Source organism: Bos grunniens, chromosome 10 (assembly GCF_055505025.1).
Source record: "Bos grunniens cultivar Pamir isolate PY7600 chromosome 10, Bosgru_T2T1.0, whole genome shotgun sequence".
NCBI lineage: Eukaryota > Metazoa > Chordata > Mammalia > Artiodactyla > Bovidae > Bos > Bos grunniens.
This window is the reverse complement of record NC_141174.1, coordinates 81,586,949-81,611,553: the sequence shown is the minus strand read 5'-3', so window position 1 is coordinate 81,611,553 and position 24,605 is coordinate 81,586,949. Positions and strand designations below refer to the sequence as shown.

General features: G+C 53.7%; 1 protein-coding gene and 1 long non-coding RNA gene across 2 annotated transcripts; one reads left to right on the top strand and one right to left on the bottom strand.

The window, feature by feature from the left end:
• Nucleotides 1–496: 496 nt before the first annotated feature.
• On the bottom strand, nucleotides 497–21,347 carry NYNRIN (NYN domain and retroviral integrase containing). The gene is made up of 9 exons (XM_086322580.1): nucleotides 21,195–21,347; nucleotides 20,839–21,053; nucleotides 11,850–12,502; nucleotides 10,219–11,733; nucleotides 9,230–9,360; nucleotides 9,001–9,097; nucleotides 6,669–6,770; nucleotides 6,357–6,458; nucleotides 497–5,199 (listed from the first exon to the last, which is right to left on the bottom strand). The coding sequence occupies exons 2-9, from the start codon at nucleotides 21,034–21,036 to the stop codon at nucleotides 2,337–2,339; spliced, it is 5,661 nt and encodes a 1,886-aa protein (XP_086178706.1). The 5' UTR covers nucleotides 21,037–21,053; nucleotides 21,195–21,347; the 3' UTR covers nucleotides 497–2,336.
• Nucleotides 20,481–22,751, top strand: LOC147365193 (uncharacterized). The gene is made up of 2 exons (XR_015135235.1): nucleotides 20,481–20,719; nucleotides 22,470–22,751. It is a non-coding gene; the product is annotated as an uncharacterized LOC147365193 (long non-coding RNA).
• Nucleotides 22,752–24,605: the final 1,854 nt, after the last annotated feature.

The following is a 24,605-nucleotide window of genomic DNA, read 5'->3' as shown; positions in this document are numbered from 1 at the left end:
TCCATCCCCCGCACCACAGGAGCCTCTTTGCATGGATTATTTCATAAGATCCTTGCACCATCCGAAATTTAGGAATTGTTAGCCTGCACTAGACAGATGGGGAGACCAAGACTTCAGGAGAGGACCACATAGGTCACAGCCATGGAGTCAGCATTCAAACCTAGTTCTATTGTGTTTCCGACACAGCCAAGTTGCTTTAGCATGGATGCCATTTTTACACCAGCCTTCATTAATCTTCATTCCCACCTGCTCAGTTTTGTCCGACTCTTGGTGACCCCATGGACTGTAGCCCACTAGGCTCCGCTGTCCGTGGAATTTTCCAGGCAAAAACACTGGAGTGGGTTGCCATTTCCTTCTCCAGGGGATCTTCTCCACCCAGGTCTCCTGCATTGCAAGTGGATTCTTTTTTTTTTTTTGCAAGTGGATTCTTTACCATCTGAGTCACCAGAAAGCCCATAATTGAGTCTAAAGTTAAACAAAAAACCTGGACATTAGCTCCATTTTGATCCATTTATTGACAAATCAAATGGAAAAAAAAAAAGGTCACAAACAGGTATAGTATTATAAATGTGGTTAACAGGGAATGGGTACAGCACTGGGAAGGGAGAATGAGGTTGAACAGACCATCAGAGGGAGGACGAGGAAGGGAAGAGGAGGGGGACATGCAGCGGGAGGAGGCGGGGGAAAGAGGTATCTGCTAAAAACCCCACGGCTCACCTTTCAGTGTCTCAGTTGTCACCCAATCGTTCTTTCCTGGACAGAATTAACAGCTAGAAATGGTTTAAGGGCAACACCTAAGTAGTTTGTCTACAAGATTTGGGAGATGGAGAGTTGGATGGAAGATGGGTACAGGATTTTAAGAGCTTCTCTCACTTGAACCCCCATCTACGGTGAACAGTGAACTAAGAAGCTTAATCCTGGTCCCAGCTCAGCCACCAACTCTGTGTGACTTTGGGGAAGTCACGTCCCCTTTCTGGGCCTTTTCCTTTGGCTGTAAAACAAGCAAAGTGGACTTGATGGCAAGTTCTACTCTGGCTCTAGCAATATCAAGTGTTTTGGCAACATGAGCTAGGCAAGGAGACCGGCTCAGCTTCAGAGAAATTAAACGACATAGAGGCTCAGCCAGAGTGACACAGTGCTGGCCTCCACCTCGAACCCTCTCTGTTGGCAGCAGCAGCAATTCAGAGGGTGAGTGAAGGCACACACACCTGTGGGAAACGCACTCTCCCAGTGACTGATCTTTGCAAGAGTGGCTGGGGGGTGCCAGGGGAGGGCCAGGATTGTCTCTACACAGAAGGCAAATCGAGGGGACTGGGGTGGGATGGGAGAACCCAGACAAAGCAGCCACACTCTGTAGGGTCTGGGGATGCAGCGCACAGGGGCAGTGGGAGGAGGCTGTGGGTTTCGGGGTGGGGCTGGAATGAAGAGCCACGCCAGCACCACACTGTGCCAGACTGCTCATTTCAGTGACCCCCCGCCAACCCGAAACAGAGGCCTGGGCCCCTTGGTCTAGTCAAAGCAGCTCTTCAGGTAGAGATGCCACACTTGGCATCAAGATCCTTGACTCCTGTGGGGTCTATGTCCTTAAAGCCAGGGTCAGGGAGTGTCTCCATTGGCTGGAGTCAAATGAGGTAGGCTGACTCGCTCCCCCTTGCCCTTCGGAGCCGACAGGCAGGACGAGCCCACCTGGCTGGCCACCCTCCCACCCCAGCTCTAAGCCTTGGGGCCCAGGACTGCCAGTCCTTCCTTGGTCAATGGGCAGGCCTAGCCTGGCCTGAGAAAGCGGTCCATGAGACCGAGGATGGGTGCCTCTCCTTAGCCTGCATGGATTTGTCTCAGCTGCTACGGCTTCAAGGGCAAAGGTTCCCCAAATGGACAGACAGGGGAGGAGCCCGTATCCGGGGTTTCTGTTTGACAGGGGAATGTGGTTTCAATTCTGAGGTCTAGAGCCACACCTTTTCATGGTAAGGACAGCCAGGAGTAAGATTCTGAGCTGTGCGTGTGTACGTGTACATTCTCACTTGGGGAGAGACACTGAACTCGGTCTACCTCGGGAAAGGAACTCTCTGCTCCCCAGGGTAGAATTGCCAGAGGCCCACATCTGACAGCCTTCAGCAGATTCTCCCAGTACCCCATACTGGGGATGTTTCACAGGGACGCTGGTCCCCAGTTCAAGGCAGTTCAGCAAAGCTTTGTGAAGTAACTTCTCTACAAAAGGCACAGTGAAGAGTCCCGGGGGTAGGGGTGGGGAGGCTGTGAGAGCATGCCTGGGGGCAGGGGGAGACCTAGCAGCAGCAGCCCAGGACCCTGGGAGGGGGCTCCCCCACCGCTCCAGCTCACTGCTCCAAGACCTTGAAGGACAGCGGGGTGACGCTCTTGGCAAAGGGCTTCATCAGACTGCTAGGATAGATGCACCCAAGCTTCTCCGGGGTAGGGAAGCCCCAGACCCTGTAGAGGGATGGGCTTAGCCGGTCCCCGATATAGAAGGGACCCACCCACTTGGCACTGCTGCCGTTCCTGGGGAGGGACAGCACGAGGACCTGGTCCCCCACGCTCCACTCCTTCTCCTGCCTCTCACGCTTGAAACGCCTATTCTCAGCCTTTTCGCTTGTCTTCTCGGCCAGCCTCCAGTGGAGCTCCAGCAGCTCCCTCATGAGCTGTAGCAGGAATAAATCCATCTTGAGCCCTTCAATGTTCGCACTGCTCATCTCCCACCACAGGGGCTCGGTCAGCCTCTCTTCGGCCCCTGTCAGGATATGGAAGGGCGAGGCCTGGCTGGAGGAGGCCCTGAAGGCCAGGTGCAGCAAGGGCAGGGAAGCCGCCCACTTCTTGCCATGCAAGAAGATGAACTCCTTGAGGGCCCTCTTGAATTCCCAGTAGGCCCCGGAGCTCGTCAGGCAGGGGAACTGGAGGTCCCTGCTCGGGGAGGCCACATGAACTCCGAGGGCCAGCCCACAGCTCACCAGGACATGGCGGGCAAACTGGGGGCCCTGGGCAGCCTCCAGCCTCACGGGAATGCCCCACCTGGCGAACACATGCTGAAGCAGCAGCTGGGCCACAGCCGTGTGCGTGTAAGGCTTCAGCGGGAACGCCTCCACCCACCTGGTGTTGGGGTCGGCCACGATCAGCACGTGCTTGTGGCCCTCCTCGCTGACAGTGACCGGGCCCACCACCTCAATCTGCAGGTTGGACCAGGGGGCGGTGGACCTGAGGGGCCACAGAGACTCAATGACCTTCACCTCACTGCCTAGGAGATTCCGGGGGATGCAGAACAAGCAGCTCCTGCAGTAATGTCTCACATGCTCCTGCATCCCTGGCCACCACCCCAGCAACCGCAGCTTCCTATAGGTCTCCTCGGGCCTCTGGTGGGCCCCCATGGGGCCATCGTGCACAGCGAAAATCAGGTCCCTCCGGAGCTGCCGTGGGACCACCCAGACCCTGGGCCTCTTGTCTCCCTTGAACATAAGCAGGCCGCTCTCCTTGTCGAGGCTGAGGGAGCTAAAGGCGGAACTGAAGGGTGAGGAGTTGGATACCTTCTGCCCGGCCTGCAGCTTAGCCATGGTATCAGCCAGGGTGCTGTCGCTCCGCTGCAATGCCAGCAAGTCAGGCCTCTTGCACACAGTACGGGGAGTCACTACGGGGGCTGGCACGTCGTTTGGCAAATTCCAACACTGATCGCCCCCCTGGGCACCCTCCTTGGCTAGGGTGTCCACCGTCACAGCAAACAGGGAGCCCCGGTAGGAGGTTCGATAGATGAACGGGAGGGATGAGAGGCCAGAGGTGAGGTCTATGATGTAGGAGAGCAGGCTTGGGTGAGGTAGTGGGGTCCCGTCGGAGGAGAGGAAGCCCCGAGCCCTCCAAAGGGGCAGGAGCTCCCAGAGGAGGCTGAAGATCCAGTTGCAGTGCGTGAGGAAAACCACGGGCATGTGGGACTGGCCAAAACGCTCCAGGCCACAGGCCACGGCCGCCAGGTGGGCATAGGTCGGGGTGTAAGGGGAGCAAGAGAAGGAGAGGGAGACAGGGGGGCTGGTGGGAGACAGCACATAGAGACCGAAGCCCGCACACCACTCATCCTCCCGGTAAAAGCAGTATCCCGACATGTGGATGCAGACAAAAGTGGACAGGTCGGAAAAAGGAGGCAGAACCTGGAAAAATCGAGGCATGGAAGCCGTGGGAGTCAGCAGCCGGTTCTTCCCCAGCAGGCCCTGCAGAAGGGTCAGTTCCAGCGCTCTCTTGCCCTTGTCCTGTACCAGGAGGGCCCATCTGATCAACCACGCTTTGGCAACCCTGCGGCCGTCCCACGCCTCAGGGTCCACAGAGGTCCGGGAGGCGTAGAAAAGGTCCAGGACCACGGGGGTGTCCCCAATGTAGCGGGAGAAATGCTTGAGGGCCCAGGCCACGGCGTAGGGGCTGTCTCCCCCTGACTGCGGGCCCTCGCTGTCCTCGTCGGGGAGGAGGGGTTTTGAGGTATAGGCTACAGGGTGCTTCCTCCCCGAGTGCTCCTGGTACACAACGGCCGTCAGGGCCACTTGGCTCACCGTCACCTCCAGGTGGAAGGGCAGCTGGGGGTTGGGGACCGACAGGCAGAGGGCGGACACCAGGGCTCGCTTCAGGGCCAGGAAGGCCTTCTCATGGTCCAGCTCCCACCGCCAGTCCGGCTTCTGCTTGAGCAGGCTGTGCAAGGGTGCCACAAGGGCTTCATAGTCGGGGATGACGTCCCGGTGGGAGTCCGTGAACCCCATAAAGAAGGAGAGGGCGGTGAAGTTGCTGGGGATGGTCAGCTGGGCCAGCTGCGCAAGGACCTGCTGGCAGGGAGCCTTTCCATCCCAGGGGATGCCCAGCGAGGGAGAGGCCACCGCCGGCTGGAGATCGATGTCCAGGGCCTCATCCTGGGGGTCATGGAGGCTGAGGCACCGGAGGATTTCCTCTGAGAGGGAAGGGCACTCAGCCTTGAACACGGACATCAGCGAAGAGTCCAGGTCCTCCTCCTCCTCCTCAGCCGGCTTCTGCATCTCCTGCTCCTCTCTCTGCTCCTCGTCCTGTCTCTCTTCCTCCTCCTGCTCCTCCCTGACTTCTTCCACATTCTGCAGACTCTCCGGGGGGCCAGGGTCCGTGTCGTCCCTCAGCTCAGAGATGCTGGCCGAGCTGGGAGGAAGAGTCTTCCACACCTTCAGGAAGTTGCCAATGTCGGTGTCCAACCTACACCAAAATAGCAGAGCAGAAGGGTCTGATGGAGGAGGTGGGGGACAGCCTGCCCAAGAGGCCACCTGAGGCGAAACCCAATGGCTGAGTGCCCCTGAGGCCAGGTCAGCCTCCCACACAGCACGACCTGCCCAGATACTCCCTCCAGCCCCAGAATCACTAAACCGCAACGTCAGATATTCATCTGGGCTTTGAAGGCTTATTTAATCAAAACCTCATTGATCAAGTGACATTTCCAAGCAGTTTTAAGCCAACGGTTTGATAAGAATTAGATGATTGGTCCTTCCAACCAGACTCTAGGGTAAGCAAGCCAGGGGAGCTCAAGAGAGGGAAGGAGGCCTGACAAGGGGCTTAGGAGGCACAGCACACAGGCCTCGGCCACAGCATTTTTCTTCAAAATGGGGAAATGGGACTGGGGGACCTGACCCAGGAAGCAGTGCCCTGCCCAGAAGGTGCCAACCACAGTCCCCTGCTGGGCCCAGGGAACTGGGAGGCTCAGAGTGGGTGGGAGCCAGAGGAACTGAGTTACTGCAAATCAGTTGTGCCGGCACCAGCACAGTGACCTGGGGAAAGTACTTGAGTCTCAGGTTCCTCATCTGTAAAATAAGGATAGTGGTCACACGTATCTAAGTCAAGCTGTGAGGGTCAAAGGGGGAAAGACACGTGGAAAAAATTCCTCTTGGTATATACTCCAGACATAGCTCCCCCTGCATGCAATGAAACAAGAATGAGGTGGTTCACCGCAGCACGGGTGCCCACAGCATAACACGGAAACTGTCAAATGGCCTCCCATCAGAGACCCCGTAAACCTGTCGGGCATTCATGCAATGGAATAGGGAATGGACGTTAAAGCCAGCCACAGGAACTAACATGGCGCGCACCTGGGAAAAACAATCAAACGTGGGGACAGATGCCGGCCGTGGAAGGATACGTACAGTACTCAAGCGTGCGTGCAAGATTGTAAACTGTAAAACCATACTGTAATTAGTTTATGGATGCAGATGTGGGTGGAAGTACAAAGACCTAAAAAAGTCAAGTCACTCTGCTCACTATTAAGCACTAAACAAATGTTGGCTAGCACCAAGGGGAAGCTTCCGGTCAGTCCCAGGAGGAGCTGGGAGGTGGCAGGGGGTTGGGGAGGTCCAACCCATTACCTGTTTGGCTTCTTCAGAAACTCATCCAGGGTGGGGCCATCACGGCCCAGGGGGTCATCGGGCACCATGAAGAGATTCCCCGCAAAGGTGAAGGGCAGCAGGCTGGGCCCAGGACAGAGGAAGAAAGGTCACTATGGAGCTCTTGACCACTCACATCCTGTTGGCAGCTGGAGCTGAGACCAATATATCCTCCCAGCAGGTGCTGGTGAGCACTGGTCCAAGGCCCCCCTCCCTGCCTCCAACCATCCCCTGCCAGGGGCTATCTGGCACCCACGGGGAAGGAACAGCCCAATCCCATGGAAGCCGCCTCACCGATCTTTGACCATCAGTTTCTTGGAATTATTCATCAGGACGTGGAGCTGCTCATTGGTAACGATGATGCCATCTGTCTCTTCCGCCAGCTTGACCATGAACCTGCAGGGAGAGGGGGGTCACTATAGACCCAGTACCCAGCCTCTCACCTCCCCAGTCCTCTGAGAAACTGAACTTGTAGCTTCCTGTTGAGAAGTGTAGGACAAAAACACTGCCCTTGATAGTCAGGGAGCCAGGGCTTGAGAGCCCATCCTTGTCTATGCAGCTAGCTGGAGAACCATGAGCCCCCGGAAAGGCAGTCTGAGATGCACACCCCCCAGCTGTCTATGCAAACAAAGACCCCTATTTTACACATAGGCACTCACATACACATGCTTAGACACCCACACAGAAACCCACGCCTTATCCACATCCACACATACCTCTTTATTGCTTCGGTTTCCGTACCTGTCGATCAAACATAAGATACCTACCCTTGATCGCCGTGAAAATTAAACTGAATGAGACAATACGCTTAAGTGTCTAGCTCAGTGCCTGCTACACAGCAGATATTAATATCCAATACTCCATGATTATTCTTCACCAATTGACAACATTCATGTACATGCCAAGCCACATTTACATATATATGTATGCATCTATACACATGTAAAAACACCTACCTGAGTAAACATATCCATTTTTCCAAGGATCACTTCTCCTTGAAAGAGGGCTGTGACCAGGAAAGAAAGCAAAGGCTACCTACTTCTCAGCATTTGCGGCAGCAAGCAATTCTAGCAGCCTCGACCATGCAATCCCACAAGTGCCCAGCAGAGGGCCCTTCTGCTGAAAAGCCGTGTGTGCTAAGTCGCTTGTCTTGTCCGCTACTGTGCAACCCTATGGACTGGGGCCAGCCAGGCTCCTCTGTCCATGGGATCTCCCAGGCAAGAATACTGGGAGTGGATTGCCATGCTCTTCTCCAGGGGATCTTCCTGACCCAAGGACCAAACCCGTGTCTCTTAAGTCTCTTGTGTTGGCAGGCAGGTTCTTTACCAATAGCGCCACCTGGGAAGCCCCACAGAAAAGCTTTCTTCCCTCAAACCCAGGCCTGAATTAAAAGGCATTAGAATCTGTATGCAATGCAGGAGACCTGGGTTCCATCCCTGGGTTGGGAAGATTCCCCTGGAGAAGGGAATAGCTACCCACTCCAGAATTCTTGCCTGGAGAACCCCATGGACAGACCATGGGATCACACAGAGTCAGACACAACTGAGCAGCTAAGCTAACACTTGAGAGTCTTCCCTTGTGGCTCAGACAGTAAAGCGTCTGTCTACAATGCGGGAGACCTGGGTTCGATCTCTGGGTCGGGAAGATTCCCTGGAGAAGGAAATGGCAACCCACTCCAGTACTCTTGCCTGGAATATCCCATGGACGGAGGAGCTTGGTGCATGCTACTGTCCATGGGATCGTAAAGAGTCAGGCACAACTGAGCGACTTCACTTTCACTTTCACTTTAAAGACCTTATGCAGGATCTAAGCTGCATGCTTAGGGTCTATGCTATTGAAGGAAGGATGCTTGAGCTGCCCCACCCAAACCTGAAGGCTGAGTGGATACCATGTCTTAGGGAGGAACCGAACTTCTTTCTGCCTGGCATGGGAGGAGTCTAAGTGAAGCCAAGACCTGTGCCTGCTGGGCATCGACTCCAGCCCAGGGCCAGTGAGCTGGGAGGGCCTTCTCTGCCCCCAACAGAAGCAGCATCACAAGATCCCCCTGTGCACATTGGACCTGCAGTCACGTGCTGCAAGATTGACAAATAGGGAGTCATTCGGCCTTTAGCTAGGAGGCAGGGGCAGTCTGACTCCATTTTCAGAGCCAGGGCTCCAGCCACACACACACCTCCTCCCAGAGCCAAGGCGGTAGGAGGAAAAGGCTATAGCAATTCCTTGAGAAAACCTCAGCTTCAACCCAAACTGGCACCCAAATCAGCTGCTGGGGGAAGCGGCTTGCTTGAAGCACCAGGAGTCACCTGGGCTAGTCCCATCCAAAGACAGTAGAGGGTTTCAGCCCAAAGCTGATGGGAGAGGAAAGCCTATTAACTCAGAGAAATGGGACTGCAAAGTCCCAAATTCAGGAACAGTCCCTGGGCTTGAATAGAACCATCTTGGAGCCCTTTCCTCTCTGTGTTCCTCCCTCTGCCTACAGAGGGCCAGTGCACCACACTTCCCTCTCTGACAAGACCCTCTGACATGTTCGCCTCCATCTCCCCAGAGCAGATGAAGCAAGACTCTGCCTCACACATCAGTGAAGCCCAAGCCCGGGGCCCCACAAGAGAAGGCCTGCAAAGCCACACACCTGTAGTCGTAGGTGGTGATCTTCTTGCCATTCTCGAGCTGGGAGGGGGTGATTGAAAGCATCTTGAGGGAATGTAGCTTTGTCAGAAAGTGGCTCTCTGGAAATGAAAGGCAGAAGACAGTGAGGGTCAGAGGAAGCGCCAAGAGGAAAGGCTATGATGGGAACAGAAAGGCAAGGAAAAAGAAGGCGTGGTGACACCGGAGGGGCTGGGGGGCAGGGCACAGCTCACCTCTCACCCTCCGGTTCTTCTTCAGCTGCCAGGTGGGTACAAACACGGTGACCTCTCGGTGTCCCCGGTTCCAGAAATACTGCACCGCCATGGCAATGCCCCGGCAGGAGAAGAAGTGCTGGAGACCGTGCCTGGAGGTGGGGTTGGGGTTAGGGGTACCAATGAGGGAGCAATTTTCTGCCCTAGGAATGGCCCTGCCTCTGCACTCTCCTCAGAACCAGCCCAGGACAGCGCAGGGCATCAGAAATGCCAGGGTATCAGCATCAGCACCAACCGTGCCCTCTCCCTTCCCTCCTTCTTCAAATAGTGAGCACCTACTGGGTCCACTCACCTGCTCGTGTGCGTGTGTGTGTAGGGGCCTCCAGGGCAAAAGGAAGAGGGCAACCTCTATAACCAAAGAGCTCAGTTTAGGGCTGGAAGCAAACATTTGCTGACCACGACCATGTGCTGGCAATGTTCTCAGCATAGATTCTACGACACGGGCAAATGAAGACACCTTGCACGTATTCATGCTGACATATGCATATACAGCAGGAAGTGCTGTGCAGGGACCTGATCTCTACAGGTTGGCACGGTGAGGAAAATCCTCACTGAGATCAGTGCTGGGCCTTAAGGGTTGGGCTGAACATTTGAAAACTGGGGTTTACAGGCCCCCTGCTATGTGAGGCAGGCTGAAAGGGAAAGATTCTGGGCCTGGGCAGATCTGAACCCAAAGGCCAGCGTGGCCCCTTACTGGCTCTGGGAGCTTGGGCAAGACGCATCACTTCTCTGAGCCTGTTTCTGTCTCTATCAAGGGAGAACAGAAATCCACCTTGGAAGGCTGCTATGTCGATTCCGCAAGCACTGCCCAGCACACAGTAGCTGCTCAACACGTGCCTGTCCCTCCCCTTTCCCCCACTCGAACCCAATGGCACCCCAGGGTGCCCCCGGGGATGGCCTGCTTGAACTCCCTGGCAGTCCCAGTCCACCCCAGGCCCAAGGCTACTCACACCATGGCCACGCTGCTGCCATCAATGACCACCCGCCGCAGCTCCGGGTTCCCGGGTTCTTCTGACAGGTCCAGCTCGAAGGGTGTATTCAGGGCCTCGTGGTACCTCTGGAAGCTGGTCACTGTGTTGCTTGCCTGTGGGTGGCGAGTTGGCTGCCTTGGGGTCCCCTCCCCAGCCCCCAGGAGCCCTTCCACCTGAGGCTGGCGCTTGCTACTGGGAGCCAAGGTGCCACTGCACTGTGGCCCCTGACTTCCAGGCTGCCCCTGGCCCTTCAGGAAGGAAGCACTGCCCCTTGACGGAGGCTGGCTCTCACTCAGGAGTTTGCTTGCATCCAGGGTGGACCCCGGACCTGCGGGCGCCTTCTGAGCCGCCGGCGTTTTCGGAGTTCTGGAAGTTTGGGGGGCGGCAGGGGCTTTGGGAGCTGTAGGTCCGGTTTTAGGGGCAGGCGCAGTCTGGGCTCTGGATGTCTGGGGACCTGCAGGTGATGTTTTGGCTGCCTGCCTTTTCTGAGCTGTGGGAGTATGGGGAGCTGCAGGCGCTGGTTCGCCCACAGCGGCCTTTTGCGCTGTGGGCACCACCTGAGCTTCTGGCTTTGTTGGAACTGAAGGCACTTCGGAGGCTGCACGTTCTTCGTGGGCTGCCGCCATCATCTGGGTTTCAGGCACTTTGGGGGCTGCAGGCAGCACTGGATTTGTGGGTGGGGTTTGAGCTGTGGGCACTGCAGCAGCCATGGGCACTTTGAGAGTTTCAGGCACTGTCTTAGAGTCAGGTCCCGATGGAGCTGTCAGCCCCCCTTGAGCAGCAGGCACCCCTTGCCCAGTGGGTGGTGCTGGAACGGGCCCCTCTTCTGGCCTCTTACAATCCCACTGCACACTTCCTTGATCCCCCAGCTCACTTCTGGCTTGGAGCTGGGGTGTAGAGGTCAAAGGTGGCCCTATCTGTGGAAGTCCTGGGATAGACTTATCCTTTACCCCTGAGCCTCCTGAGACCACCAGTAAACTCATGACTTTTTTGGGGGTCTCTGGCCTTGGGCAGTTCTGTAGGGCTGCCTCTCCTCCCGGCCCGCCGTCTGGTGTACAGTCTGGGCTTTCCACACTGGGCAGGGGAACCAGCTCCTTCTGTTTCCATCCCAGATTTAAGGGCAAAGGATTCTGCCCTGGCAGCTTGAACTGAATGGGGCCCAGTGGCCTCTGCCAGAAAGGGAAACTGAAGCACGCCTGGGACAGGAGCCAGGCCAGGTGAAGAGAGTGCAGTTCATTGATCCTCCAGAAGGTAGCAGCAATAGCCCCTGGCCACATGGGTGCAAAGGTTGGCCCTGGGGTCCAGGCCTTCCAGGGTGAGCACACACTCAGGGCTGACACTGGAGGCTGGAGGGGGAGCTTGTCTTCCCCTCTCCGGACTTGCCTCTGCTGGGACGAGGCTTGGGTGTGATCCACGGAGTCCTGGCTGCTGCTGGCTTGCACTGACCCTTCCTCGCGAGCACAGTCCACACCACCTTGGTTGTTGGAAGTGACCCTGGAGAAAACCCGAGTTTGTTGGAAAGGTGGGAAGGTGAGTTAGGTTCCAAACTCTTTCCCTGGGGTTGGGGCGCAGAAACAGGAGAGAAGACAAACTGATTCTCCAGAACTTACCGGACCAGCTGGTTTGCTGTCTCCTGCTGGGTGCTCAGGCCTGGGGTACCCGAGATTAGGGCCCCTGTGGCTCCCAGGCTGGTTAATCTCTTTGAATTTTCTGGGCTCCCCATCTCCACAAAGGGGCCAGGACCGTCTCCCACGGCCACCATGGTTGGACCTTCCTTTTGCTGGTGGGTTGGACAGATCAGGAGCTCAGAGTCTGAGCGGGAGTCGGAGGTGCCGATGCGGCTGAGCCACTGGATGATGTCCTCCTTGCCAGCGGCATCCCGCACCAGGCTCAGCAGCAGCTCCTGGACCGCCGGGGGCAGCTGCAGCAGGTCCCCGGCATACTGGTCACCACGGATCCAGACCAGGGCCCCAAAGGCCCGGGTCACCTCGGCTTCCCAGATGCCGCGGGGAGTGAGCAAAGGGGCCGGGCCCCAGCGCAGCCGCCCCACCAGCTCCTCCAGCCAGTTCTGGGTCATGATGAAAGACTCGGTCAGCCCGCCCACCATTAGGGAGCCCGGGGGGCCGGGCACCAGGTAGGCCAGGGTGCTCCAGCACAGGCAGTCCAGGAAGAGGCCCTGGGCCCCGAGGAAGGCGCAGTGCAGAGCTGCTGGGTAGCGGACCTCCTTCCATAGCTCCGGGTTGCACAGGCCCTTCAGATACTCCTGCAGCCAGTGGGGAAAACAGGAAGGAAGCCAGCTGTTGGGGGCCCGTCACTGGTGCTCACTCCCCTCACTAAGCACGTGTACTCCCCCTGCTCACTAATAAGCCAAATGACCCATTCCCCCCACCCCAACTCCTGCCCGGGACCCAGCCCTCTCTCCCTGGTACTGCCTCCTCACACACTCATCTTTTTCCAGGGAGCTTTGACAAATGGGGGAGGGGAGTACCTGGGCTTGGAGTCAAGGGTTCTAGTTCTAGTTCCAACCGGACCTCAATATGTTAGGGGTACTGTGAAAACTATCACCTTCTCAGGGGCTCAGTCTCCTCACCTGTAAAAAGCTGGATTAAATGAGACACTCCCAAGAGCCAGTCCTACCCTGGCATTCTAGAATTGTGAAACAGCTGAGGGGATGGAGATGGCACATTACTGAGTACCCTCCAAGTTATTAACTCTCCCTTTGCCTAGGTTTCCTCATCTGTAAAATGGGGATAATGGTTTCCCCCTCATTAGGCTATCATGAAGTTTCAGTGCGTTAATACAAAGGAAGTGCTTAGCTTGAGCCTGGTACAATCTATTCCCATTTTTCAGGCTCAGAAAGGCCATATCGCTGACCCAGGGACACACAGTCAGCGGTGACTGGGTGAAGACCACAGCTGCCATCTGTCTGGGTCTGAAACCAGAGCTCTTTCCACCTCCTCGGGTTGACTACACAGTGACTACAGGGTAATCCTATGAGATTCTGGTTAATTCCCCTGCAGAAGCTCTCTGGCACAACCTGTAACTGTAACCATGGTAACTCTGTTGCCCAGAGGGGACAGAGGAGAAGATAAGTCCCTGGTCTGGTATCCAAGGGATCCCCACAGATATATACAATGGTTGAGCCGGAAGGGTGGCCTCTGGCTGTCTGGGCACCAGGCCCTCATGTTTCCAGGGCTCACACACTCCGTCTTTAGAGAGCATTGGGATGGAAGAGGTTGGGTTCTTCCACTCTCTGACTGAGTTCCCCCAGCATGACCCCACGGGCTCCAAGGAACCATGGGAATCCCCTCTTAATCGGCCAACCCTGATGACTGCATTCATCCTCAAGCGCCTCCTCACCCCTGCGTCAACCACAGTCATCCCTCTTCCTGCCTTCCCCTGACAGATCCATAAGGAACAAATGCTCCATTTTGGATCTCCAACAGCCATCCCAAAGACCACATGGGGTTCACGGTATTCAGACTTGTAAGAGTTATTCCACCTGGTCAGACTCACCCTTGCCAGGCGGTGGGTAAGCGAGGTTGCTCAGGTCTGAGCTTACCTCTTCCACCTGGCCCAGGTCATGGGAAGATCCCACATGCCATGGATCAACTAAGCCCATGTGCCACACCTACTGAGCTGGTGGCCTAGAGACCAGGAAGCACAGCTACTGAAGCTGGCCCACCAGAGCCCGTGCGAACAAGAGACGAGAAGTGACTGCAACGAGGAGCCCACGCACTACAAACAGAGACTAGCCCCACCCACCGCAACCAGAGAACAGCCTGCGCACAGCGCAGCCAATAAGGAAAGAAATACAATTTAAATATAGATTGGAAATGAGGTGACTTTCAAAATAATAAATCTGAACTGATATTTACTGAGTACTTGCTAGGTGCCAGGCTCTTTACATACATCAACTCGTTGATTCCTCTCTCAGACCTATATGGAAATTACTATCCTCCTCATTTCAGGTGAGCAAGAAAGGACACATGTCTGAGGTCACACAGACAGAGGCTGGGATACTCAGGCACTCTGACTCCAAAGTCTGAGGTCTTAACCACGATGCTGTCTATATGCGCGTGTGTTCTCAGTCACTTAATCGTGTCCAACTCTTTGCGACCCCATGGACTGTAGCCCATCAGGCTCCTCTGTCCGTGGAATTTTCCAGGCAAGAGTACTAGAATGGTTTGTGGTTTCCTGCTCCAGGGGACCTCCCTGACCCAGGGAGAGAACCCGAGTCTCTTGTATCTCTTGCACTGGCAGGCGGATTCTTTACCACGGAGCCACTAAAGAAGCCAATGGCGCGTTAGAGAAAAAACAGATAAGAAAAAAGGCGTTTACATCGAGAAAATTTCTGGAGAAAATTTCCTGCTTTAAGCCTACCCAGACCTTTACATCCAGAAAAATCAGGAGCAATTTTCCTGCTTTAAGCCTACCCAGACCTTTACATCCAGAAAATATCTGGAGCAATTTTCCTGCTTTAAGCCTACCCAGACCTTTTTCTCCAAGAGAAGAAGTAGAGAAGAGGCAGGAACGAAGTACACACAGAAAAATGTTGTGTATTTGTTATTTGTTAGATATATTGCCCAGTGTCCTGTGAGTCATCGGTCAATGTGTAAGTTAAATAAAAATAATACCACCAGACAGCTTACTACTGCTGTATACTTTATCAGTCCTGACTTAGGATTCTTCTTTCTCATAAGTCAGTTACCATTCATTGTCTGCTTTCCAGAAGCACACCAAATTACACTGCAGAACACTCAAAAAGTTAAAAAAAAAAAAAATGGCAGCACCAAAAAACTCCAGAATTAGGACTGAAGGAGAATCCAAAAAACTCCAGAATTAGGAGTGAAGGAGAACATTTTTTAAAAAGTGGACTCAGGGGACTTCCCTGGTGGTCTAGTGGCTAAGACTCCATGCTCCCAATGCAGGGGGGCCAGGTTCAATCCCTGGTCAGGGAACTAGATCCCACACGCTTCAAATAAGAGTTCACGTCCCACGACTAAAGACTAATCCCACAAGCTGCAACTAAGAACCAGTGCAGCTAGTAAATTAAAAAAAAAATTAAATTAAAGGTGGACTAAGATGAAGTTGTTTGAAGAGCAGTTAGATCTGGGAGCCTACCTACTCCACTACACAAAGGCTGAGCAACTACCACCCTACCCCCTGAAGTTTGTTCTGCAGAAGCTGATCAGTGTACTTGAGAGTGTGGGTACCATACAAAATCATGCAGGAAGAGAGGAAGGCCGACAGTGAGGTCTACGGTGAGCAGTGAGTGCAGAGAAACTCATTCTTCTCATTCAGAGATTCAGCCATAGTAACCAACAATGGATGAAGGCAGATGCCCATACAAAAGGGTCTCTCTGGGGCATCTCAGAAGAGTGGGGGAAACTACAAACTTCCAGAGAGAAAAGAACACTTCACATCAAAGGACCAGGGACCAAGAATAGCTTCAGATGTCCCCAAAGCAAGAAGTCAATAGATTAATGCCTTCTCACTTCTGAAGGGAAATAATCTTCCATGTATAATTCGATACCAGCCAAACTGTCGATCAAGTGACCTTCAGATATGCAATGGAGATACTCAGATATGCAACCCCAAGAATCTACCTTCTCTAAAGCCTTTCTCAGGAAGCTACTGCAGAGCATTTTCCAGCAAATCAAGAAAAGAAAAACCAAGAAAAGAGACCCAACTCAGAAAAAAAGCAAAGACAATCTCCAGAATGATTGTGGAGAGAAATTTTAGAATGTATTCATCCATTCAAGAAATCATTACTGAGCATCTACTATGTATCAAGCATTGCTCTGGGAGGCATAGAGGGCATCTAGTTCAGGTTGAAGAGTGGAATTCCAGAAACAGGAAGGCTGATCTCAGTTATCAGCATGATCTTTAGCACAGCACCATCTTTCTAACTTAATGACGCTACTGACAGACGTGCTCCACCAACCCAAGACAAAGACACAGCGTTCAGGAAACAAGGCGTTTAACAAAGAAAAGGGCAAAAGGATGCCAAGAATGACAGCAAACAGGAGTCTCAGGATGATAGCCACACAAGCCTGACCAGAAAGAAAGAAGGGCGCCCCCGGGAAAAAATCTGTAACAGGCCGCCTTGAATCAAAACCTTATCCTTACAGAAAATTGTCGTGAGCAGCTACTGAAAGTTATATAAGACTTAGCAATGAGTTCAAAGGAAAACAAACAGGAAAGGTGTGAGCTCTTTACCTCAGAAAAATTGAAAAGTAAGATAGAAAACCTAATTACAGTATACTTCAGTGTTTAGATGTGAGTGATATTTGCATGGGCATAATGTTGCGAATAATAAATACAGATTTAACAGAAAATGAAATATAGTTATATTGGGAAGAAAAAAGGGATGGCAATATAAAGGAGCTAAATCCTCACCTATAATGAAAGTGAAAGTCGCTTAGTCGTGTCCAACTCTTTGGGATCCACGGACTATACAGTCCATGGAATTCTCCAGGCCAGAATACAGGAGTGGGTAGCCTTTCCCTTCTCCAGGGGATCTTCCCAACTCGGGGATCGAACCCAGGTCTCTTGCATTGTAGGCAGATTTTTTTTACCAACTGAGCCACAAGGGAAGTCCAAGAATACTGGAATGGGTAGCCTATCCCTTCTCCAGGGGATCTTCCCCACCCAGGAATCGAACCAGGGTCTCTGCATTGCAGGCAGATTCTTTACCAACTGAGCTATCAGGGAAGCCCTCACCTATAATAAAAGGAAGTAAAAAGGTATCTAAAATTAATCCAAAGATACAGGATCTACATATTTTTTAGGAATGTGGAGATGCATAAATTCCAGAACAGATATTTTCTACAGGGAAGAGCACAGAAGAGGGAGTTGGCAGGACAAGGCAAGGAATCACTGCATTATACTGTGGACTTTTAAAAAATTACTGGACTTTTTATTATTTTGATAAAGAAAAATTAAGTTCAAAATAAAGGAGGGATTCCCTGGCAGTTCAGTGGTTAAGAATCCTTGCTTCCATTACAGGAGGCACGGGTTCGATCCCTGGCCAGGGAACTAAGATGCCGCATGCTGCAGAGCCAAAAACTAAATAAAAATAAATGTAAATAAGCCTCTTTTTAAAATTGGAGTGTAACTGCTTTACAATGTCATTTCTGCTGTACAATAACATGAATCAGCCACACGTATGCAGGGTGGGAGGAACTGAGGGAGTATATTGACATATATACACTACCATGTGTAGAATAGATCGCTAGTGGGAAGTTACTGTACTGCACAGGGAGCTTAGCTCTGTGCTCTGTGATGACCCAGAAGGGTTGAATGGGAAGGACGTGGGAGGGAAGCTCGAGAGGAAGAGAGATAAATATATGCGCAAGCATCTCTTTTAAAAAATAAATTAAAACAAGTAATTAAAGGAAAAGGATCAGGTGCTCACAACACAATTATGTGTGCTGGTAAGTTGTAGGGAGCCAGTTGTGGGGAGGGCAGTCCCGATCTGTAGTATTTTCCAGTTTCTGTGGTGTAACTACTCCCATCCTGGCTGATTTCAAACTATGAACAGGACTCCACTGGCTCAAAAACTTCCAAAACTTTGCAACAATGGGTCAGCAGGAGCCAGTTTCAGCACACCCCTGGCCACTGCCAGCTTTCATGGTACCGCTCACAGTCAGTGTGGGGCAGGAACAGGCTGACTTGCACGTGAGAGCCAAGCCCAGAGTCAGCAGACCACACCCTGCCCCATGGCTCCCCGTCTCAATCTCGAGCTCCCCATCACCTCATTCCATCATCTCGAACGGTCACCTGTTCTCTCAGCACCCAACCCTTCTTCACACCGTTGTCAAGGAGGACAGAAAAGCTGAGCAGGGCTTGTCTCTGAGAGAATCTGATCATTAAGAACTCTCCTTTCTACTTGCTGATTTCACCTCAGAAAGGCCACGCCTCCCCAGGGCTTGTTTTTGCTGCCTAGGAAATGTGATTTCCAGCAATGCCTTCATTATTTTTTAAATCCCACCACAAGAAAACTACTTCAAGGTACTTTCGAGTTCTACAGAGATTTCCTAGAAAACCAGTGCATATAATAGAAAAACACACCTGAGCTCTTCTCCAAAGAAGCCCGTACCCTTCTTGACCCCTTCTTCCCTCACAGACAGGACATCCATCACCCCTTCTCCATCCCACAAGCTTCAGTCTCACTGAGCTCTCTCTGCCAGCTGGCTATGTATATCAACTCACTATCAAGGTACATGGTTCTGTGTCCTTACAGCTGGGATTGGGGTCAGCCACAGCACCTCTACATGGAAACTCCGAGACATCCTTCTTGTGTGCTCAGTCATGTCCAACTCTTTGCGACCCCATGGCCAGGTTCCTCTGTCCATGGAATTTTCCAGGCAAGAATACTTGGGTGGATTGCCATTTCCTCCTCCAGGGGATCTTCCCAACCCAGGGATTGAACCCATGTCTTCCGAATTGCAAGCAGATTCTTTACCACTGAGCCACCAATCAGCTGCTCAAGACATCCTTATACATGGGAAATTTTCCTGCATCACATTGCTGAACCTTGGAAAGCATTTCATCCAAGCCTCTCACTTCACAGACAAGGAGACAGACTCAGAGAGGGAAAAGAACTCATTCAAAGTTATATAGCTTGTTAACCACAACATTTACTGACATCTCTACCCTATAACTCTCCACATTTGCAAAAGTAAGCATGCATTACTTCAGCTGACTCTTAACAACTCTTTCATGAAGTGAGTATTACTACATTGTTTTATAGATGAGGAAATAAGCTCAAGAGAAGGTCAGTGATTTGACCCAGGTCAGCCAGTTAGAAGGTAGCAAACCCCAATCTCCAGCTCTTTCCACCACACCCATTTGTCCCAGCAGTTAACTTGGTGACAGCAAATTGAGCCCAGATCTCCTATTTCTAGAACAAAACCTCACCCTCCCCACGTTCCCTGCCCTCCTGCTCCAAAGCTCTACTCATCTCTTCTTTCTGCTCATTCTTTACAATAAGGGAGGGAGTTACCCAAACCCCTCATGCTGCTTCCATCTTAAACTGTGCTTTTCTCCAGAAGAAAACAGGTGGGAAAGAGCTGAAAGGATGGGGCGGGATGGGGGGGATTGGAGAAAGCCACTGGCTGCACTAGCAGGGCCTGGGGTGTGAGGGAAAGTCAGTGGCCCCAGGGACCCTGAGGCAGCAGTGGGAGCAGGAGTAGCTGAGCCTGGAGAAGCTGATGAAGGATGTAAGTAGGAGTCAGGGGAGATAGACACCCCCAGTCTCACAAAAGGGTGAGCGGGTGTCTTTCAAATTAACAAAAAGATTAAGACCCCCAAAGAACCTGAAGGCTCCTCGGGCTAACCCGCCTATCCCAGCTACTGAAAAGTCTGCATCTCCAGGGCTCCTGCACATCTGCTATGTGGGCAGGCACCCCTCCCCTCCCCCAGCACCTCTGTCAGAACTGGACAAACTGCTGACGAAGCAGCTCAGCGGAGGGGCTGAGGCAGGAACTTTCTAGCCTGCCTGTCCACTGGCCAGCGTGTTCTGGGCCTCCCCCACCCATGGCCTTGACCAATTAGGATACTGGTAGAGACCTAGCTGGGGAAGGGGAGTGTGCTGGGGTGGGGTGGGGTGCATGGGGGAGAAGGGTGGCCTGGGACTGAGGGAGGCTGTAGTATTCCTACCAGGAAAAGATAAGATAAGGGAATCTGGGGGAAGAGGGAGACCTTGGCCATGACGGGGGATCAGAGGGAACCTGATAGGCCCAAGTGGAGGAGAAGCGGGTGAGAGAAGCTAGAACAAACGCGCGAGAGGCACACGGTGACCTGGCCTGCCCAGCATCCAGCCCCACACAGCAGGCCCTTTCATCTGAAGCCCACAGCCCTCCTCCCAGAGGATTCCCACCCATCTCCAAAGCCTGCTGCCTTCCAGAGCAGCTGCACCTCTGCCCCTGAGCCCCTGTAAGAGGCCGCCTAGGGCATCAGGAGTGTGGGGCGCTGAGCCCAGAGCCCCTGCCACCCCCACCTACCCTACCCTAAGTGTTCCAGGAGGCCCCTGACACTCTCCAGTCCCCAATACCTCATCTGTAAAATACCAGCATTTCTCTAGCGAAGTCTCTAATGGCCCCTCCTGTCCCAGCACTCAGGCTCCGAGGCGCAACCCAGGATTTAAGGAGACTTACATGAAGGCAGAAAGACCTGGGCCTTCCAGCCTCTGGGTGGAGAACAAAGAGATATGCTGTACAGACTACAGAAATACCAGACCTTAAGTTGCTCCCCCGATGGAGGAATAGGCTGTAAATGCGGGCCCTGGCCAGGGAGGGCTCCTGGGGGGACGCACAACGCAGAGCCTTTCTCAACACACTTGAGGGACTGAAGTGACACGCAAGAGAGGGGTGGGGCAGAAAAGAAAGAAGGAACCAGAGGGAAGGACCCAAGGCTGCAGAAGTGGAGAGGCAGGGAATGGCCCAGTACCTGCCCGCCATACTGCCCAGTCCAGGTCGGGGGGCCTCTGGGGACCCTTGCCTCCCGGGTTGGGGGGGGGAGGGGGGAGGGAAGTGGGGCGAAGGGAGGGAGAAAGGTCTGGCTGGAAGTGATAAGAGGCCAGACGCTGTTTACCTTGGCTTTGCCCATGTTCTCCCTGGGTCCCTCGAGCTGCAGCCAGAAGTAGGGGGTGTCCGGGCGGCTCTGGAAAGCGTTCAGCTTGACCCTGAAGATGCGCTGCACTTGCTGCCGCTGCCGCTGCACCCGGGGCTTCGACTTGGTCTGCACCATGAACCATTCCTGCGCCGGAGGGTCGCCCCCGGACAGGAGCATGGCTGCCCCGCCCGCCCCTGGAAGAAGGGAGCCGACAGTGTCACCGGCGTCCCCGGGCCGGAGGCGCCTAGGCCACGCCCCCTCCTCCGGGCGGCGCGCCCCCGCCTCGGCCTGGGTCCCCCCGACACACACACCCCACCCCCGGCTCGCGCACCCACCCGCCGCGGCTCGGGCGCCCTTCCCCCGGAGCTCCGAGCCTTTCGGCGGCGGCTCCCGCGACAATCTCTTCCTGCCAGGGGTTGCAACGGGGGTGGGACCGATCGGGCTCCCGCCGCCCTTCCCTCCGCCCCCACCCTCCCCCGCTTCACCGCCGCGCCAGCCCCTCCAGGATGAACTTTAGCTGCGTCTGCCCGGGAGCTTAAAGGGGCGCGGAGGGAGGCGGCGGGGCGGGGGAAGGCGGGGAGGGACGGGCGGGGGCGGGGGTCCTGAAAACCTCTGCCTTCCACTCAAGTCTTGGGCCCAGAGCCAGAATCCGGGGGTCAAAGTTAATTTCCTTCCACATTCCCCTTTCCCCAGGGGAAGGGAGAGGAAGGAAGGGCACCCCGGTGGGGGAGAGGGGGCTTGGTTTCGGGCACCCGGCCTTTCTCTCCGTTCCTCCAGCCAGCCCTGCCGCCTCCTAGGCCTCCCAAGAGAACCGAGAGCCGCGCCCCTCCTTCCCTCGCAGGAAAGGGTTAAAGGAGAGCAGGGTGGGGAGCCTGGGAGGCTGGGGCCTGAGGAAAACTCCGGGCCGGAGACCGAGCAGGAAGGAGAGGGTAAAAGCACCGCCCCCGCGCCCCCCCACCCCTAAGTCTGGGGACAGCCTGGGGCTGGCAGGCAGCCCAGACCCTCCTGAAGCCCCCAGGGCTGGAGGGGCGGGGAGAGCGCCCGAGTTTTCGGGAGTTTTCAGACTTGCGCTGTTTATGAAAGCCTTTCTGAGCAAGTTTGAGCTAAGCCGAGAGGGGAAGCTTTAGGAAGAGAGTGAGGGTCTGGTTGCTGACAACCTCTGAGGGTTCCCTCAACCCCTGACCTGCCGCCAGTCAACTGCTAGGCCTCGGTGGTCAGGAACCAGCCCTGGACTGGGGGGCTGCCGCCAACATCCTTCTCAGGAGGCATCAGGGGCACAAAGAACACCTTATGCAGCCCTGTGGCCTGAACAGAACCCGGCTCTGTGGAGGGCAGAGTTTGCATCCTGGGCCTCCGGGAACTTCCTTTTCCAACCCCAAACCCAGAGCCTCTGTCTGACAGGCATGAGTGTACCTATGGGGACAAAGGGCAGTGGACTTTAGGCCGGCCTTGGGACATCTGGGCTGCAGGGGCCATGGCACATTTCTGTGCAGGCAAAGAGCCAGGGGCACCCCACTGCAAGGAAGGGGCAGGGGAGAGGGGCGCACACCCAGTCCTCTGGTCTGGATTCAGCCCCTGCTGTACCACACCTCCACTCCTACTTACCCTAGGTTGGAATCCAGAAAAGGGGATCTATGTCATCTCTGGCTCCGAGGCCTTCTGCTCTGCCAGGTCTGCTGTCCCTGGGCTGCCCCTCCAGAGCGCCTTGCAGCAGAAGACCCTCCAGTGAAGCTGGAAGCTCCATCTTTCTCCATTCTTCCCACTTCTAACTGCTCTCCCTTTATCAGAAGAAGCGCCTGCTTCATTGTGCCTCAGTTTCTCCTCTGAAGCAAATGACAGCCGCATACCCATGCCCCACCCCTCCTTCCTTGAATAAACACTTATTTCTTGTTGCCCTCTTTCAACTGACTGTGAACTGCAGGCACAGTGACATCCTGAAGGAAAACTTTCAGGTTTAATCTTATGTTCAAAGGGGCCATGCAGAGGGTGGGACAAGATCAAACTTAGGCATCAGGTACTTGATAAGTGGGTAAAAAGAGGGTAATTTATTTGAACTCTTGCATCTCCATTTCCCATAAAATAAGGATAATGATACCTATTAAATATTCATTAGAAGCACTGACGCTGAAGCTAAAACTCCAATACTTTGGTCAGTCAGTTCAGTCGCTCAGTCATGTCCAACTCTGCGACCCCATGAGTCACAGCACGCAGGCCTCCCTGTCCATCACCAACTCCGAGAGTTTACCCAAACTCATGTCCATTGAGTCGGTGATGCCATCCAGCCATCTCATCCTCTGTTGTCCCCTTCTTCTCCTGCCGCCAATCCCTCGCAGCATCAGGGTCTTTTCCAATGAATCAACTCTTCGCATGAGGTGGCCAAAGTATTGGAGTTTCAGTTTCAGCGACAGTCCTTCCAAAGAAATCCCGAGACTGATCTCCTTTAGAATGGACTGGTTGGATCTCCTTGCAGTCCAAGGGACTCTCAAGAGTCTTCTCCAACACCACAGCTCAAAAGCATCAATTCTTTGGGGCTCAGCTTTCTTCACAGTCCAACTCTCACATCCATACATGACCACTGGAAAAAACATAGCCTTGACTAGACAGACCTTTGTTGGTAAAGTAATGTCTCTGCTTTTTAATATGCTATCTAGGTTGGTCATAACTTTCCTTCCAAGGAGTAAGCATCTTTTAATTTCATGGCTGCAATCATCATCTGCAGTGATTTTGGAGCCCCCCAAAATAAAGTCTGACACTGTTCCACTGTTTCCCCGTCTATTTCCCATACTTTGGTCACCTGATGCAAAAAGCTGACTCATTGGAAAAGACCCTGATCCTGGTAAAGATGGAGGGCAGAAGGAGAAAGGGGCAGCAGAGAAAGAGATGGTTAGATAGCATCACTGACTTGGTGGACATGAGTTTGAGCAAATTCCAGGAGATAGTGAAGGACAGGAAAGCCTGGGTCACAAAGAGTTGGACACAGGTTAGCAACTGAGCAACAACAACCATGATACCTATGCCACGGATTGTAAATTAGATCACATGGGTACTGCACCTGGTACATGGCACTGTACCTGGCACCAAGTAGACACCCAGTTCATTTTCATTTTCCCTACCTTGATCTTGTCTCTTCTTCCACCTCACTTCTGGCCAGTACATCATAATACCTTCCCAGAGATCCCCTCCTTCCCAGCCTTTTTTTTGGCCACCCGCCCCACACGGCATATGAGACTTTAGCTCCCCAGCCAAGGATTGAATCTGTGCCCCCTTCAGCGGAGTGCAGAGTCTTAACCACTGAACTGCCGGGGAAGTCCCATACTATCCTTTTACAGCTCATTGCCACCACCCCTTCGCCTAGATCAGGCTCTCCCCATCCTTCCTGCAAAGCCATCCCCCACTCCTGTCTCTCCGCCTAGATGTAGCAGATTTACTTATATAGCCTGGTTCTAGTCCCAACACGATGTGCCTTTAGCAGGTAACCAAGTCCCTTGATCGCTCCAGTCCCCTCATCTAAATTCATTCATTGGGTCAAACACATTTACTCACTCAACAAATTCAACACATATTGATTGTCGTATGAGCCAGGCCCTGGGAGTATAGCATTGACTAAGAAAGATAGCTCCCTGCCATCATGGTGAAGAAAGAAGAAAACAGCTGTGATTTCAGAGAATAAGAAATGCTCTGCTGAGAATAAGACAAGGTGTGATGGTGGAGAGTTCCCGAAGGGGTCCTCTCAGGTGAGATGATAT